Below are 12032 nucleotides of genomic sequence, written 5' to 3'. Positions count from 1 at the left end.
TTCATCCAAAAAAATTCTTGATTTTGTTATGGAATGTGATGCCACCTCATAAGTCACACATATAGTATATCAATAAATGAAGATATTTAATCATCCAAAAAAAAAAAAAGATATTTTACATTTATCATCGTATTTCATTTCTTGTATTTTTCGTTATGTTCTTAGAAATATCAACAAAATAGCCGATTCATTAGCTTGAAAGATTGTATTCATTAATACAATCGTTTAGCCAATTATACTCCATGTTTAGTGGATTTGTATTCAAGTTTCAAATTTTCAATGAATAAATAATTTTCTATCCCTAAAAATGAGATTTTATTAATAATTAATCACATTTTTTTTAATAAAGGTAATATTGTTATTTTGTATGTCTATTTACATAATAATGATATAATGATAAAATCATTTTCAATCTAATTTTGAAAACTCTTTTATGCCCCTTATCTTCCAAACCTTATAGAAGTAAGACATGTGTCAATTTTTAATTACCCGTATTATTTAGACATTCCTAATTTAAAAAAAAAAAAATCCAAGGGGCGGGAGGTGTCCTTGCATGTAGTTGAAAAGGGCTGGCCGTTGATGAAAAATAAAATTCAATTTAATTTTGAAAACTTTTTTTTTATCCTCTATTTTCTAAACCTTGTAAGAATAAGGCATATATCAAGTTTTAAATACACGTGTCATTCAGACATTCCCAAAAAAATCCAAGGGCGGGAGGTGTCCTTGCATGTGGTTGAAAAGGGCTGGCCGTTGATGAAAAGGCTTTCCTAAAATCAATTTTTGTTCTTCTTTGACGTGGCGCAAAAACAATTCAGAGGCAAAATTTGCCGCCTTAAGAACAGAAAATCGAGTCATAGAACCTTCTGCGTTCCTGCTTGGGAGGCGCGCCTGCCGGAGGAGTCCAGTACTACTTACCTCGCAGGCTTGCACGGTTGTTCTCCCACAGGACTGTGCTTCGAGGATCCAGGGAATTCTTCGGGAAGTCTAGGTACACTTCAGCCTTCAGTTTACCTTTACCCTTTTTATTTCTTCTCTATTCTTGATTTATTTTGGGTTCTTAACTCAAATGTAGTCCAAAACATCCGCCTAATTTGGTACATTTCGCAGAAGTTAGTGGAACGAGTGTAATTTCTTGGGCTTTTTGGTTTTCTCTTTGGTGTGTTCCATTACTGAAGCTTGACTGCTTGAGTTGGAGTTTCTTGGTCGTGTTCGACCTTCTGAGACGATAAGTTTGGGTTCTTGGAAGATGGGTTTGAGCTCTTCATAGATGTCCATGTGGATGGCTTCAGCTTGTTCAATTTGAATTTTTTGCTTTAATAGTCAGTATGTGATATGAATAGGTTTCGCTTTATCCGAAATGCGTGATGCGTCACTTCTTTGGCGGCCAAGATTTTCCATGGTAGCAATCTTACTTTTTCATATATCTGAAAGAATGAACATTTTAGGTCATACATATGGCTAAACTGTTCATTCTTGATTGCTATGTTTAGCACTGTTGTCAATTGAATTCTTGAAACTTCAGGTTATTATATTTTTCAGCCTGTAATTATGTCACCGTGAGATAAACTTTTGTTTTTTTATGCTTCTTGGAAGGCATCTTACAGTACATCAGTCTAGGTAATTAAGCATTGGTGTCTGATTGAATTTTACAATCAATTTACTTAGTATGTCAAGAAGTTTTATCCCATTCTTTCTTCTTTTCCTTTCTTTCATTAGGAACTGAGAATTGACTAGAGGTATTTTTCAACTTTAATGATCATCTGTCAATGGTATTTTTGGCATTCCCATGTACAAGGGTGAGACCCACCATTAGATGGATGATGGATCCCATGTGAGATTCCTTTCCCAAATATCCCTTTTTTGGATGGTTCAGCATGTTTAATATTTCACATTCTTGATACTAGTTTTGCATCTATGAAATGGTGGGTTCAGCCTTTTCTTCCTGCATGCATGCTAGGCTGGTTTGCTTATAGGACCTCTAGTTTTTTTTTGCCCATGAGTCATGCCTCATTGGGTGGTTTCTAAAGTAGCACCTATATTATCAAAGAGAATAATTAAACAAGCACTTGTATCATAATCACCCTACTAATCTTTTACTATTTCCCACAGGTTTCGTTAATCCTCGTGAAGTTTTGTACATCATGAATACTGTCAAGGGTAGCTGGGTGGGCAAAACTTTTGCCCTGGCTAAGTGCAATGACTCTGGAGGGAGGAAGTCCCGAATTCGCCGTTCAAAGGAGGAGAGGAAGGATATGGTTGAATCTTTTATACAGAGGTAATTGGTTTCTATAAGATGCTGATTCATTTTAGGTTATTAATTGCTAAGATCAAGGCACTCCAGCTTATTTCTGTTTGTCGTTAGAAGATATGCAGTTAGGTGGATTATCAGTGAAATTGTACTCATCTGTTTTATGTATTTATGCCATGTCGGACTGTGTCATTGCAGTTATAAAGAACCAAATCGGCTTGCGTGTGCTCTCTTATTCTCTTTCTTGATAAAGTCTCCTTATTTATCATGGAGGATACTCCTTTGCTTTCATCTTTGTTATTTGAAGATTTAGTGCAGCAAGAAGCCGGATCTGTAAATTTCAATTTGTGGGTCACCGTTGGATTCATATAGCTGAAATTCAGCATTTCTTAGATTTCTCTAACCATCTGAGAGTTGAACTTTCTGGTGGACAGTCACAAGGAGGTCCTTACTGTATCTTTAAATTCATGAAGTATGATTTTAGAAATACGAGTATACTCTTAATTTGCTTGGTGTAAGACTTTGACAAAGTACTTTCAAGTTAGTTATTTTTTTCCCAGGTGAATAACTGTCAGTAGCAGGTTAACTGCTATTAAAGTTATTTCATATGTTGAACTTGAGAAACAAATACTGACATTGTGTCTGACATTGTTCTCTTGTAATATTTGATGCCTCTACCTATCCATAGAACCAAACCTAGTACACTTTCTCATTATCGTATCATTCTATCTCAAGTAAATATGTAACATATCAAAAACCTACTTTGCTTTTAGATTGTCCACACTTGGGGACTAAAATAAGTTATTTAACACAATAGTATGTTAAATGAGTGGATGTTTCTGTCTGTTACCGATTTTCCAACATTAAGCTCTTGTCTTGTAAGAGGCAAGACCATGATGAGGTATCATTGGGTAAGCATTTTTATTTCTTAAGGTCTATTAAGCATGATGAGCATTTTTATTGCTTTTTGTCTTCTTACATATCTTCTGTTGCTATTTAACTCAAAGTGAATCTGGAATGCTAATCTGGAATAAATTTTCAAATTTCTTTTTTGAAATTTGTTTAGCATTTTTTTTTAGGGGGGGAAGGGAGGGTATTCTTTACCCTTCTCAAAACCCGTATATTCTTTTGTCTGATTAATGATGATTACAAAATCAGGCAACCCTGTCATTTATTGGATGCCACTTATATATGCTTGCAAGTGAGATAGTTGTCTTTTCAACATTTCTGCATCTCCTTTTGGAAGATGGTTTAGTCTTCCTGCCTTTCTAATGGAATCTGGTTTAACCTAGAAATAGGTTTTTAGATTCTGTCCAACAGGTAGGATCGCAGAACTACCAATAGAAACCATTTTATAGAGAAAATTAGTATTTCAAAATCCACAAATCATATCAAGCTGGCTTTCTGGTCAAGCTGGTCCTTCAATCAGATATATACAAACAACAATTCAGCCTTATCCCAACCAAATGGGGTCGGCTACATGGATCCGTGCAAATGGAAAAATAACAATATTAATAGTAGAAGGGAAGGAACACAGCAACAATAGGTCAGTAGAACCTACCTAAATGGGATTGGCTACCTGGATCCTAGCTCTCCAATCAGCTTTGCTTGAGGTCACTAGGCTTCAGATATACAAAACTGAAAAAATACTCAAGGGAATCTAACGGCTAGATTATCGTCTGTGGATCTATTTCAGAAAATTAAAACCTTTGGATCCTAAATTTAGGACCAGATATCTTCAGATCAGAAGGTCTGATGGTGATCAGGCCTTGGTCGATTATCAAATCCCAATAGTGAATAAGTCCTGAAGAGTACAGACAGATCTGATGGCCAGATTCTGCAGAATGATATATTCCAAAACAAAGCAGGAGAGCCCTAAAACAGGGTATCTGCCAATTATAATTCTGCCCAGAATTCTGGCTCTCATGGAACTTGGTAAATCCCTTGTTACCACTGATATATAACATGCTGATTACTCTACCAGAACATTAACAGCAGATAAGCAGCGGTAATCAATTAAGGATTAAATCAGAACTTACCTGCAGTTTAAGAAATTAGTGGAAGAAATAAATTAGAAGAAGAAGATATGACTTGGGCTTCTCACTCAAGCATAGATCAGCATCCCACCTTGCGGAACTGCATCTCAGTCACCAAATCTGAATCTCGTGGGGTATGGCTTATGTCTATACATATAGATAAAGCTAAAAGGAGACAGAATATGTCGAACTCGAGACCTCCTGGTGAGCGCATGGTTTAAAGTATCTCCGATACCGATACGATACCCTCCGATACGTTTCTTAAATTTAACCGATCGATACGATACATACCGATACGATACATGGAATTTTTAAAATCCTTTCGTATCGATATATATCCTATGATACATATCGATATGTACCAATAAACTATCTATACGTACTGATACTCTATGAAAAATATAAAATCAAGGTGAAATATACATTTCGGTATGTATCAGTATGTATCAGTAAGTATTTGTATGTATCGATCGGTACGTATCAATGAGTATCAGTACGTATCGGTGAGTATCGGTATGTATCAATCAATACGTGTCGGTGAGTATTGGTATGTACCGATACAGTGCGCTATGGTCATATAATGGCAAAGATGAGTATTTTTTTCAAAAAACACGAATTCTTGAGGGGTTTTTGTTCTTAAGTTGCTGCCAGTCATATCTCTCTAACTAAAGTGAAAATCAAGGTTGGGAATAAGGCTTTTATATTTATGGGACAACTACAAACCTTGAATTCTTAGTGCGATACCCTCAATTTAGTGTTTATGCATAATACATGTTATCAATAGTTTTTTTTAACAAATTTTTTGTTCAAAAGTGTTTAAAAAGGTGTTTCATATCTATTTATGTGCGCATCTTTAGCGTATCTTAGCGTATCTCCGATACGTATTTTAATTCTGGTCGACCGATACGGCAACCGATACCGATACTTTAATCCTTGGGTGAGCGTGGGCTTTTTGCACACCACAGCTCACCAATTGCGCTAGGCAGTTGTTAGTGAACCAGTTCATTGATATACCACCAAGGCATTTTCTATTAATGACATGGAGCCCGTTATTGCAGCCGATGCTTAGTAAATCATCTGTTTCTTCTTTCATGCTCTCCCCCCCCCCCCCCAACCTTCTACATCAAAAACTGAATCACTAGCTTCTGATAAAAAACAGGCAGCTCTAGTAAGACTTGTCATCTGAATATCTTTACACTTTTTTCTCATCAAAATGTTGTCGTTCACAATCTGGATATACTATTTATTTGGACCCTAACTGGCTTTCAGGTACCAGAAAGCAAACAATGGGAGTTTTCCCTCACTCAATCTCACGCACAAGGAAGTTGGTGGTTCTTTCTACACAGTCCGAGAGATTGTCCGGGAAATTATCCAGGAAAATAGAGTGCTTGGCCCTTCTAAGTTGGTTTCAGAAGAGATTGACACTGAACAAGTCTCTGAACATTATCCTTTAGGATCAATTTCCATAGAACCTGAAAGTCCATTATCCATTTCATCCTCTGGATCTTGTCTTGTTTCTAATGATCACCAGAGCATCCATAAAGACCTGGTTTCAACTTCTATTGGGCATTCCACCGTTTATATTAGGCGGACCTCTGATAATGAGAATTATATTGACAGCATGTTGATGCGTGGAGAATCTGAAGAATCTAATACAGGGAAATCCCTGGAGCATGGCAGTGTTGAAGAACAAGTAAATGATAAGGCTGTACTTTCCATGGTTCAAGTCAGTGAAACTTCTAGTGGGCAATCTGCTGGTCATAATAACCAGACCTTCAACAATGGGATGTATACTAATGGCTCACACATGGATGAACATGAAGACTCTAATGCAAGGAAACCCCTGGAGCAGGGCAGTGTTGAAGAACAAGTAGATGATAAGGCAGTACTTTCTGTGGTTCAAGTTAGTGAAAATTCTAGTGGGCAATCTGATGGTCATAATAACCAGACCTCCAACAATGGGATGTATATTTCTGGCTCATACATGAATGAGCATGAAGACATTAATGCAGGGAAACCCCTGGAGCAGGGCAGTGTCACAACACATGTGGATAACAAGCCAATATTTTCCAAGGATCAAGTTTGTGAAAAATTGGATGGAGTTGAAAATGTTAAAGCGCCTATTGCTAGGTTAAATCCTATAGCAGTGGATGTTATTGTGGAGACATTTCCATTAAAATCTGCTGGTAGGCCGATTCTTGGCGCGGATTCAATGTCAGGAGAAGCAAGAGGTGTAACTAAAACCCTGAACGAACAGGAAAGCAAGAAAGGGGAAGCAACAGGGAACACTGATTTACAGATTGACGGAATAGACTCCTTGGAGGGAATATGTCATGGTTTAGTGGATGAAAAAACATCAGTGAATATTGCAGAAACATTTTCGGAAAATTTAAGTTGCTTTGCAACCCAAAACAGCACTAGGAGTACTCTTTTGGAAAGCATACAAACTTCAGTTGAGGTATCTCAGAATGATGTCTCAACCTTGAAGACAGCCGAGCCAAACAATACAGTAAGTGGAATTGAGGTGAGGCTCAGTACCATATTCCATTTTATGTTGTTTTATTACTTTAGTTTATGTCTTTGCTTTGAAATTTCTTCTAGATACCAATTCCATGATTGCGATGATAGACTTGAAACCTTATTATATTCATTGCACCCCAAAGTAATAACAAATTATAAGGTCCCAATAGACTTGAAACCTTATTACGTTCATTGCACCTCAAAGAAATAATAAATTATAAGGACCCATGCTGAAAGCTATGCAGAGGGTTTCTTCATACTGACTGCCACCTTGAAGCATGTGCCCTCCATTTTACATTCTCTGCATCCATTAAAGAAGTATGAGAATCCAATTCTTCTTTATGAGTTATGTCTGTGAAAACGGAATTATATGGCATTGCCTATCACAAAGTTCATTGGTTGTTATATGCATACTTACATTCAATATGGTTCCCACATTCACTCTGTTGGGTTGCCACCACTAGATGGGCCCTTTTCAAAAGTTGTGCTGTTTGAACAAACTTAGCCAGCTGATGCAATTGCTATTACCTGGCCATTTATGTTTCTTAGGTTGAATGGTTAGGAGACCAATTCCTATATTTTTGGGCCGTGTATTATTGAATGTCTTGCCGACCAATTGAACCATCTTCATGGCATGTGGTGGACATGTATAGTCCTTGGGAAATGGACTGATGTTACAGATCCTAGTCATACAATTTGGTTTACTTGACAAAAAATTTCATTCCGGAGTTGTGAATGACATAAACCTCCTGAAATATCTTGTAGCCAATTGTTGCGGATTTTGGTGCATTCGATTTCAGTTGAAGTTGACACACTTTTTGCACCCAGTGCCCTTATACTTTAATGTTGTTGTGTGGTAGCCCCATTTTTCACGTAGTTTTGAACTAATCCTCATATGTTACATACACGCATATATAAAAATATTTTTTTATAAGAATGTAGAAAAGATATTACTTCCATAGAAATGTCAAAAGCTCTAGACCAAGTATTGTTTATGAAAAATTTAGCAAAGCATTAATACTCAGCCACTGCGGGAATGGTTTCCTGAGCAGTACATCCATGGAGTCCACAACAGAATTGGCCACATGGCAGAACAAAGCTTTGCAGACACATCAAACTGTTAAATTTTTGGGAAATGGTTGGAAACATATGGATGGCTGAAAACAAAAGGGAAAAATGCCAATTGATTGCAGGTAAATGGTTTAGCTTGGCTCTGAAGTTTGGCATGTGCTTATCGAGACATTACGTTATATGTATCCATTGGTCAGAATGGCCAAGTCACCCTTTCATGTGGCTTAACTTGGTGGGAGTCGTTGAGTAGGAGGAGACTTTCTCTGGTGGGCCATCCAAGAGACCTTTTGCCAATAGAGTTACTGAAATTTTTGCCATAGAACTAACAAGGCTCTATTGGTACCCATCCTCAGAAACCATTCTTGCTCTTTCTCAGAAAAGGACCTATAGAATGGTTTCTGGGTTTGAAATATGGGGATGCAAATTTGAGTCAAGTGAAATAAGGAAGGTGATGCAGTTAGGAGTTGGTTTCATTAGGGTTATCAATATAAATTATATATATTTTTAATTATTTTTATTATTTATTTTTAATCTTGTTGGAGTTAGTCAACACAGTTGGTAGGAAGTTGGGTTTGAGTTATTTTGTAATTTTCTTTTATTCCTGTTGATGGAGTCGTATATAGGGTCTAAGTTAGAGTCAAATTTTGTTTCAGTTTGAGGATTGGATTATGACTTCTTAGTTTGCTTCTGTTTCAACCCAGGCCATTTTGAAATTCTTGAAAGTTCTAGAGTATTATAGCTTTGCCCATCTTTCCAAAATTATTTTTGTTTTATCCCCAATCTGAGATTAAACTCTAGTTTTATCATTCCCTTTAATTTAATTACTTCTAAATTTTAAACCCTGCTTGTTCCTTCCAATTTTCTCCTACACTATTTCACAGATTTACAAAATTGCCATTGCTCCTTTAAAATTGAATCATTTGTTATCTGTGGACCCATAGAGATCCAAATTTAAGGTTTTGGAATCCGGGATCACATCAGAAAGCGAGAAGAGTTGCAGAGAGAGAGAGAGAGAGAGAGAGTAAAATCAGAGGGAAAGAAGGAAGGTGGGATATGGGAAAAGAGAGATTTTTAGTGTTGTATACGAAATGAAGTAGCGGCTAGCACGCTAAGATCGACCACTTGAGGGACATGGAGCCTTTATTTCTCGGTTGTCTGTCTTAATAAGTTAAGTTGATTCCAATTCATGTGGTCATTCTCTGCTGCATTTATGTTTTCACTCCTTTCTCTCTACAGATGGAGAGATGTGCAGCAAGGTAGTTGAGTTGCAGTGGCTGACGTAAAAAAAAAGAATGATTTTGCTATTTTGTCCCCAATTTTAAACCGTTGGCCCATGTGTTCATTAAACTTGAGAGCTCAAAAGGAGAAACAGTTTCTCATAAATTCTTGAATGAGCTAAAAGTTCACTCTGGATTTCCCTTTCTCAGGAAGGGAAATAGGAAGTCAGAAGTGATACCAAATATGATTATTAGGAGCCAGAGCGAGTTCTAGTTGAGAAATGGTTTCTTAGAAACCATGCAAAGGTACCCTAACAATGTACTCCATTTTTTTATTTATTTATTTTTTAATTTTTTAATTTTTTAATTTTTTTTATGACATTTAACTGTTGAATATGCTATAATTTAGAAAAATTTAGAAGTCAATTAAATTGTTTTTTCTGTATTCAGAATGTTTTTTTACTTTCACGAGGACACAAGATAGCAATGTACAAATGCAGCTGTGCTTGGGAACCTTGCTAAGAGACCATAATAAAAAATTAAATTTTAATATAATTTTCTTAATATTGGTGGCTTGATGATCAGCTTCTTTTCACTTGGTGGTAACCATGTAAACTGATCTTCACGTCACTAATTGTGTCCTTTAGCTGGTTTGAAAAATGCTGCTGCATCGATTGCATTATAGCATGCCTTGTTATCGAAATAGTGCCCTGATGATCACAGCTTCTTTTCACTTGGTGGTACTCATGTAAACTGGTCATCACCTCATTAATTTTGTCCCATAGCTGGTTTGAAAAATGCTGCTGCACTGATTACTTTATAGCGTGCCTTGTTAACGAAATACTAAATAACACAATTTTTAGTTTGCCAGATTTCCCTTTACATAATGATCATCACCGGTCATGTTAATTTTATTACCAAAATAATTATGCACCTAAAAAAGTTCACCATGAATAGCCACCGAAAATGAATTTCACAACTGCAGTATGAATCCATTACATCTATTCCATCCAGATGCTCCCCGTCCCCCCCTCCCTCCTCCCAACTCCCAACTCCCAACTCCCAACTCTTTTCTTTCATTAACTATGGGGTTGGTTGTTCTTAAATTTGTTTTATGTGATTTTACAGCCGAAACTTGTTCCAGCTGATGTCCATTCTTCCTCTACATCTGAAGAGTCACTATCCCAGGAGGCAATAAGTAAAGCCAAAGCTGATATTGAACATAGGCAAAGCACTGGGGAAGGAAGCAATACCACTTTAAACAGATTTAATCTGTAAGGGACTCTAAATTTTGTTTCATTTATTCTATACATATATATGGGGAAAAGTTTGGTGTGGGGAAGTGTGGCCCCTATGGCCAGATATATGGGGGCAAAATAACTGGCCCGCCCCCCATGAAAATATGGATACTTCCTTGTGCACTCCCATTGGCCCTTCCACACGCGTAGGAACCACACTCTCTCACAGGAAGCACTTCCCAGATATATAGGGAAAAAGAAGTCCCTGGTCATGCGACACCTGCGCCAGCAGGGGATCAATGAGGGGCCCAAATGGGCACAAGGGCAGTGTGTTTTTGGGGTTTCACAGGGGTGGGGGTGTAATTTTTCCATCTTCTGTGCTTGGGCGCAAGGGCTACATGACCAGGGGCCATTCTTTGGGAGTAAGAACGCTGCCTGCTTGCATTCTGCATGCCCAGACACATGGGGAAGTGGAGAGGCTGTGAAAAGACACCCTTGCCCCCGCTTCCACTTCCCAATGTGTCTAGGTGTGGGGAATCCAAGCGGGTAGCATTCTCTTCCCCTATAAATGCATATAGTGATATATATATATATATATATATATATATATATATAAAACCCAAAGTGGTGAAATAACAAGTTGTAAGTTTACATTTTTTTCCCCCTTATCTTATTCCCAAAAATTAATTAATGTAGTATTTGATGCAAGGGTAAAAAAAGGGTCTTCAAAAAAGCTGAAAGTCATTTAATGCAGTTTTTATGAGAAATAACAGTATTTACCCTTCACTAAAAAAAAGTGTGCTGTACTAAAACTGTAAAAACGTAAGGTTGCGACCAACCTTTGGGGAGAATAATTCAAGAGTTCGAGAATCTTTGTTATATATCCTTGAAAGTATCTTTAATTTGCACTAATTTGAGTCTTTTATCTGTACATGTTCTTTGGGCAGTGAATCAAGGGAAGGAGCATCCAAGAAATCTGTGAAGGCAGAAATAAATCCACTTTGGACAGTATTTACAGCCTTCATCTCTTCCTTCGTGAAGTTTTGGTCTCAATGATTTCCCCTTACGGAGTATGTCTTCAGTGTAATTTTGATAGGCATGTAGGATGAATTAAAAAATTCATTTGATTTGATGCTTGTGACTTGTCCCTTGTGACCTGATTTTTTAGTGAACTCTTTTAAAATTGTTAGCTGACAGGCATGGTGGGATGAATGAAATTGAATATAGGTATTTTGCTATGGCCACCACAGGTTTTCATCTTCCAGGGCACTCAACCTTCTTTGTTCCAGGATGTGAGCGTTGCCAAAAGCAATCTATGCTTAACTGACCTGCAACTGATGGATCACTTATTAAGCTTCTATTTTTAAAGGCATCCGCTTGGATGGTTAGCTGTTGGCAGGTGGATTTGGGTTTTGATTAACACACCTATGTTCCATGAGACTGAACTTGGCAAGCTGGCATTTCTAATTTGAACTGGTTTTAATTCTGGGGCATCTATGGTTGTTGTTAACTAAGGCTACCTATCTTATTGTTGGGGTGCCCCTAGCTTAAAATGTGTTGGTACAGGCTAGCTGCTGATGACAAAATGACCAAACCACATTGAGCTTCTACATCCTTCGAAGGAACCAACTGGGAGGATACAATGTTTGTGCATTCCTTATTTTTTTTTTTTTTTTCGATTGCGGCTGTTCATATATTAGCA

General features: G+C 37.3%; 1 protein-coding gene across 1 annotated transcript; it reads left to right on the top strand.

The window, feature by feature from the left end:
• Positions 1-782: 782 nt before the first annotated feature.
• Positions 783-11554, top strand: LOC122087975. The gene is made up of 5 exons (XM_042657119.1): positions 783-988; positions 2110-2275; positions 5554-6808; positions 10221-10366; positions 11278-11554. The coding sequence occupies exons 2-5, from the start codon at positions 2142-2144 to the stop codon at positions 11384-11386; spliced, it is 1644 nt and encodes a 547-aa protein (XP_042513053.1). The 5' UTR covers positions 783-988; positions 2110-2141; the 3' UTR covers positions 11387-11554.
• Positions 11555-12032: the final 478 nt, after the last annotated feature.

The sequence above is a fragment of the Macadamia integrifolia genome, chromosome 2 (assembly GCF_013358625.1).
Source record: "Macadamia integrifolia cultivar HAES 741 chromosome 2, SCU_Mint_v3, whole genome shotgun sequence".
In the NCBI taxonomy this organism is placed as follows: domain Eukaryota; kingdom Viridiplantae; phylum Streptophyta; class Magnoliopsida; order Proteales; family Proteaceae; genus Macadamia; species Macadamia integrifolia.
The sequence above is the reverse complement of the archived record's forward strand: the minus strand, read 5'-3'. Positions and strand labels throughout refer to the sequence as shown.